Below are 6,985 nucleotides of genomic sequence, written 5' to 3' on the forward strand. Positions count from 1 at the left end.
TGTGTTGACGCGGAGTATACAAGGCCAGGTGCCTTGGTGTATGCTTTGTGTGGATGATGTCGTTTTGATTGATGAGTCGCGGGCAAGGTGTTAATGATAAGCCGGAGATTTAGAGACAAACTCTGGAGTCTAAAGGTTTCAGCTTGAGTAGAACCAAGACGGATTATTTGGAGTGCAAGTTTAGTGACTCGAGGCAAGAGGAGGAGGTGGTGGTGAAATTGAACTCTCAGGCAGTTTGCAAGAGGGACAGTTTTAAGTATCTTGGGTTATGATCAGGGAAATAGAGAGATTGATGAGGATGTCTCGCACCGTATTGGGGCAGGTTGGATGAAATGGAGACTCGCTTCGGGGATTTTATGCGATAAGAAGATGTCTCCCAAGCTTAAAGGCAAATTCTATAGAGTTGCAGTCCGACCGGCTATGTTGTATGGAGTGGAGTGTTGGCCAGTTAAGACTTCCCATATCCAAAAGTAGAAGGTGGCGGAAATAAGGATGTTGCGTTAGATGTGTGGTTTTACAAGGGCTGACAGGGTTAGGAATGAGATTATTCAGGAGAAGGTGGGAGTGGTATCGGTGAAGGAAAAAATGCGGGAAGTGAGATTGAGATGGTTTGGTCATGTGATGAGGAGGGACACGGATACCCCAGTTCGTAGGTGTGAGAAACTAGCGTTAGATGGTTTCAAGCGGGGTAGGGGTAGACCGAAGAAATACTGGAGAGAAGTGATTAGACATGACATGGAGCAGTTACATCTCACTGAGGACATGACCCTGGATAGGAAGGTTTGGAGGAAAAAATACTAGGATAGAGGGATAAGGTGGGGGATGAATCGTAGTCCGTAGTTAGAAGGGTTTTGGTGACTTTTGTTTGGTAATATACATTATTTTTGTGGATGTTGTATCTATGTTAGTTTAATCATGTTTCATGCTTTGAATATTTTTATGTATTGTCCTGTGTCTTGAGCCGGGGGTCTATCGAAAACAGCCTTTCTACTTCTTTAGAGGTAGTGGTATGGACTGCGTACATTCTACCCTCCCCAGACCCCACTAGGTGGGAATATAATGGGTTTGTGGTTGTTGATGTTGTGTATATTTTGTAACACCCATAAAGTATCTTAAGTAACATGTATATAAAAAAATAATTACATAGAAATAATTGAAGTACTTCCATAAAATATTATAATAAATACTCTCTCCATCCATTTTATGTGGCACCATTTCCTTTTTAGTCCGTCCCTGAAAAAAATGTCACCTTACTATAATTAGAAACGATTTAGCTTTAAGATTCTCCTTTTATCCTTAATGAAATAATTTACAACCACACAAATATCTAAGAATTGTTTTAGACCACAAGTTTCAAAAGTCTTCCCTTTCTCCTTAATCACCGTGTAAAACTAAATGGTGCCACATAAAATGGGATGGAAGGAGTAATAATTATCAAATTGATATTTTACTAACCTAATTAAGAATAATGGATTTAGTTTAAAACTAATCATTAAAAGAAAGCGAGTCAACCGAGCTGACCGAGCCCGAGCTCTAATCGAGCTTTGGTCGAGCTTCGATCCAGCTCAGCTCCATGCCGAGACCTAGATAATGCAACTATCACTTTTTTCAGCTATCATCAAATCCTTCTATGGATTTTCCTTCCCTGTTTCTGTCACCCATTTTTTCTGCTTCATTTAACTTCCCCTCCCAAAAAAAACTTAAGGGGGGGTGGGGACAAGGTTAAGCTTTCTTACACTATTACTACCAATAACCAAGAAATGGAACCTCAATGTAACAAACTATCTAAAAGAGAAACAGACACTTGTACAAGGAAGTGCCTGATTGAACAATTTATCTAAGAGAGTCATATGAACAAAGAAGTACCTGATTAGTTACGAATCCTTTCAGCATGTTCACAAAGTCAACACACCTTTCTCTATTTATTCTATGTATCTCACTTTGATTGTTTTCCTGCAATCAGAAAAACAATGTCTATAAGTGATACAAACCCTAAAACGGAAGCTAAGATTAACAAGAAAATGAAGCACAATTAAGACTAATAATAAAAGGATGAAGAACAAGGAAACAAGAGAATAAATAGATAGACACAAATTAGGAATAAAAGACAATCAACTTTAATAAATTAAAGTGATATTCAAATATCCCACCAAGAAGCACCTAACTCTAGGAAGAACCTCAAGAGAATCGATATCTCAAGCAACTTCTTTCCAAACAAGAACCAACTAGAAGCTTAGCAAGCTCTCATAATCTCTCATTAACAATAGAGTATTTTTAGTCATCAAATTCTAAATCTTCCAACATAAAAGAAGCTACTTATACTAAGCAAATAAAGAAGACCCTATATTATTACATTTTTACCCTTAATGAAAGTAAGGGCCTTGTTAGGATGTTGAATTCATCAAAACGTCTAATCCTCCCCCTTCTCAACGTATGATCCATCAAACGTTATCACGAACACATAGAATTCTCGCGAGGATTCCATATACACTCAAGTGCATCTTTCTTCATGAACAACCCTTGCCAATGTTGAAGTTCATGGGCTTGGGTCCATCTGAAATGCCATGGGGCCCTTGGGGTATATCACTCTCCCCTTCTTGAGAAGAATTTGCCCTAAAATTCAAGGGGTCTTGATCACACATATCCATAGGAGAAAGATCACAAATGTTGATGTATTGTGCACTTGGTAATCCGAGGAAAGATCAATTTTGTAGGCATTGTCATTAAGCACTTCAAGCACTTCAAATGGACCATCTCCTCTAAGAATTAGCTTGGTCTTTCTCTTGCGGGGAAACCTTTCCTATCGAAAATGAACCCAAACCCAATCACCCGGTTCAAGCACCACCCTTTTTCGCCCTTTGTTGACTTTCTTGGCCTTTTCTTGACTCTTCTTCTCCAGTTGAAGTCTCACTTTCTCATGCAAAGCTTTCATGGCCTCGGCCCTGTTGTTACCATCTACACACAACACATCTTGAGACAAAGGGGTTAGATCAAGAGGGGTTAGAGGGTAAAAACAATAAACAACCTCAACTGGAGTGATACGAGTCAAATGACCATCTTAGCTTTTGGTGACACCGTTGGAGGCCACACATAGAGACTCAAGCTCGGGGGTTGCCTAACCGAGAGAACAAGTGTTGACGTGTGAAGAAAGCCTCATTATACTCTGATACATGCATGAAGAGCACAAAAGGATACGAGGCATGGTCAAAGGCTCAAGCTTTGGAATTGGCAAGTGTTTGGAGTTTTTTAAAGTCTTGTTAAGTTGAAGAAGGAGAAGGGAATCCATACACTCAAGAGGCGCCTCACTTGAAGGGCAAAAAAGGAATTTTTGCCTTATATTTCAACACCCAAGTGGCGCCCAAAGTTAGGGCTATTATGGTCTTTTAATGGCCTCTTTTTACACTACAAAGGAGCACCCTTCATTAAGGGTATTTTTGTCATTGTTTGTAATAAGTATAAATAGGCACATTAGCTCTTATTGTCCTTAGTTTTGAGATAATGAATTGAGTGACTTTTAGATTGAAATCTTAGTGTTAGTTTGAAGTCTTTCTCTTCTCCTTAAGAGAGGAAATCCGAAACTTGAATCCTAATACATTTGGAATTGGCTTTTCACTTGTATTGGATTATTTGGCAAGAAAAGTGTGCTTGAGGAAGTGTGAGTCCTTTAGGTCACCTAAGAGGAAGGTTTGAGCCTACTTTGGTGATGTGTGTTTGAAGGTGTGATACACCTTCTAGTGTTACTCATTGGTGGAAGTAAGGGTCTTTCTATCTATCTTTAAATTTCAAGTATTCCTCTTCTTCATCTCCACTCTATGTGTTGTTTTCTCTTTGTTAGTTGCTGGAATTTGCATCTTGTGAGTCCATTTTGTGAGTTTCATAGTCTTTAGGCTATCATTTGGTATCAAAGCCTTGGTTAGGGTTGTTCCAACATCCCTAAATCTTGGTTTTAGTGTTCTTATATAGAAAATCTCATTAAAAAAAAGTCAAAAAATCAGAAAATACAAAAAAAAAAAAGTGTCTTGTGTGTTTGTAGATCTGAATTTTCCAAGTTAGATCTACAAGTTTTTATTGTGTTTTGAAGGTTTCTAGTGCTAGATCCTTTCTCTAGCACATAGGGAGTCTAGATCTACTTTTAGAGTGAAGTTTGGTTGATTTTGAGCTAGATCCACCATTGTTATGGCTTGTTTGAAGCTTTTTGGAGAAGGTGACGTTTTGGGCTTGTGTCGGTGACTTGATTTGTGGCTGATTTTTAATGGGTTGGGTTGGTTTTGACATAAGGAACCTAGATCCATAAAAAAAATCAGATTTGGAGCTCATTTGCTTAGGGGTCAAACTTGGTCAACACTTGAATATTCATATTGTTCATCCATGATCTTCATATCTTAGCGAAGAAGAATATTCAAAGGTGTTGTTTGATCCTAAAGAGGGAAGAAAGGGAGTGAAAAAGTTGTTTGTCTAAGAGCATATTCAAAGAATATTCCATTCTTCCAAAAGGAGGAGGGGACAAAGAGACAAACAAAGTACAAGTGCAAATATTAGGGGGGGCCATTTCATTCCATTTTCATTTGAGACTTGAAAGAACCCTAAATTGCCTAGTTACTCCCTCAAAATCCGAAACTCTCTTCATCCCAAAGTGGTGTTTGGCCGAAATTAGGTTTTGGGAAATTTGAAAATTCCAAAAAGTGACAACCAACCACGTAGTGCCACGTCATCACTTGTGCTCAACCAAAATTCGACTCAAAAATTAGATTTCCTAGTTTCTAATTTTTTATTCTAGTTTCTTTTAAGCCAATTCTATCACTAATTAACAAACTAGTAAGTACCTACTAGGCTGGTAATTAGTCTAGAGTTCGTTTATTACGTGTCTTTAATTTTTGTGTGTCTTTCTCGTTTTTAAGTCGTTTTGTTGGTTCAAGTTCGTGCATCACTTTATTTGAGTCATTTCAAACAAAGATCAATTTCGATTCAAAGCTTCTCTCACCTCTCAAGTAACTTGCCAAGTATTGCCGATTCTTCTCTAACACTAGTGAAGCCAAGTGTGAGATGAGGTTGAGTGTGAGTGAAGTAAGGCTTTTGAACTAACTTGTTTGCTAGTTTTGTAGGTTGTTTGCTTGCTGTTTTTTTTTGCTTTTTTTAGGTACAATTGACCATGAAAGCCGAGGATTCTTCATCCCAATCCTTGGGAAATGATATAATGGGAGCCTTGAAGGCTCACTTTGAGGCCTTTGCCCGAAAAATGGAGAATAATAACGATGCCCTGAGGAGAAACTTGAAGGGTGGGTTTGACATTATAAAGGGTGATTTAGGATCCATAAGGTGTGACATAATTAGAATTAAAGCGGGGTTGATGTATGTCCACCAAAATCTCCACAAAATTCAAACCACCAATTCCAAACCCATCATCAACCAAATCCAATGCCTCCTCTCCACAAGTTAGAATCCAAGGAGAATGAGGTCAAAGCCTCAAGATGGAGAGAAAATGGATGGTGAGGTACAAGAAGAGTGTGAAGAAAAGAGGGTAAAAGAAAGGGAAACCATGGGTAGTGAAGTTGGAAGGGAAAAGAAATGCTTGATTGTGGATCTTGTCCACAAAGAATCCTTATTACTCACTAAACCAAATACTAGCATTTTGACTAGTATTTTCTCCTCATGTGCAGGTTCAAGACCCTAGAATCGCAAAGGAGATGCCCAAGGAAATTCCCTTCAAGCCCTTAGCACAAAAGTCCCAATTTTGGGATAAGTGTTGAAGAAGTGAACCCAAAGGGAAACCTTGACATATTCCCTTGTAATATGGAGCATGAGGGCTGCCATGATGTAAAACCAAGTGAAGAAAACACTTTTCATAATCTACAAGGTAATAAACCTATTTTCTACACTCCTAAAAACTTGAATTGTTGTGATATGGCTAGTAGTAGCCAAAGTGTAGTTTCGGATTGTATTTGAAAAGAAGTGTATGAATCTCCCTTTTGTGATACACTTGGTGTTGATAGGTTGCATAAGGACCAAACTCTTGTTGTGAGTACGCAAGCACTAGTTGATCCTTTAGATGACAAAATCAATTCTTTTCATAAGAATAATTTGTGTCCATCTAGTGAAAGCACTTATAACTTGAATAAGGTTCCATTATCATGTGACGAGTATTCACACACTACATGACCCTCTTGTAGATGATAGCACCTTGGGTGATGTCTTCACACTTGATTCTTTCCTATACTACCTCTTTGCCTATGATCATAACCATGTTAAGTTTGAATTGGTATTATGTAGAGGTAGTAAGTTTGGTTGTTTTCCTTGCTTGAATGATAATGATTGTGAATTTGGTAGCCTAGTGAAAGGAGTGGGTCACCTTGGAGTAACCCTTTGTCTTCTACTCCCATTTGACCCTAGAATATTTTTGAGTTGTGGAAGATGTAGTTTTGGTTCATTCTCATTATCTTTTAATATTGATTCTATTCACTTCCTTGGTATCCTTTATGCTAAGATCTTCATGTCGAATACCAAGGATATGTGGGTATATGTCAAGTGTGAACAACCTTAGAGAGATGAAATATGTGTTGTTAAGGGAACTTTTCTTAGCCGTAGATGTCTAATTTTGAATGTTTGCCTTCCCTTGAAAATAAGTGACATATGTGTTTGTTTCAGATTGTATTCTCCACTCATTGATGTTTGCTTTAAGTGTGTCCTTTGTGATGTTAGTGGTTGGATTTTCTTACTCCTCACAAAGGATGGTTGGTTGTATTCTAAGAGTGTACCCCCTTGGCATGTTTACCTCACTTATGGTACTAATGCTAACCCTCCTATCATGAGGATTGTGTGCTTGTTTTCCCTCCCTTTGGTTTTGCAAGGTGTGAATTTGAGGACAAATTCCTTTCAAGATGGAGAGGATGATACAAGCATGAAGAGCACAAAAGGATACAAGGCATGGTCAAAGGCTCAAGCTTTGGAATTGGCAAGTGTTTGGAGTCTTTTAAAGTCTTGTCAAGTT

The 6,985-nt window shown here is 38.4% G+C and overlaps 1 protein-coding gene across 12 annotated transcripts in view; it reads right to left on the reverse strand.

Annotated features, from left to right (window-relative positions):
- The window catches only part of LOC107842727 (sorting nexin 2B), a 42,159-nt gene that overhangs the window by 20,546 nt on the left and 14,628 nt on the right, over nt 1-6,985 (reverse strand). For 9 of the 12 annotated variants that reach the window (XR_001666054.2, XR_007044970.1, XR_007044969.1 and 6 more), the window contains exon 4: nt 1,867-1,953. The exons of 1 other annotated variant lie outside the window; for it this stretch is intronic. Coding sequence is in view for 8 of the 11 variants with exons in the window: in XM_016686686.2 (XP_016542172.2) it covers nt 1,867-1,953 (87 nt within the window). In the remaining 3 variants the exon portion in view is untranslated. Of the gene's footprint in view, nt 1-886; nt 1,234-1,866; nt 1,954-6,985 lie in introns of those variants that run through there. 2 more of the 12 variants (XM_047396938.1, XM_047396939.1) reach the window with 2 other exon arrangements.

This window comes from Capsicum annuum, chromosome 9 (genome assembly GCF_002878395.1).
Source record: "Capsicum annuum cultivar UCD-10X-F1 chromosome 9, UCD10Xv1.1, whole genome shotgun sequence".
Taxonomy (NCBI): Eukaryota; Viridiplantae; Streptophyta; class Magnoliopsida; order Solanales; family Solanaceae; genus Capsicum; species Capsicum annuum.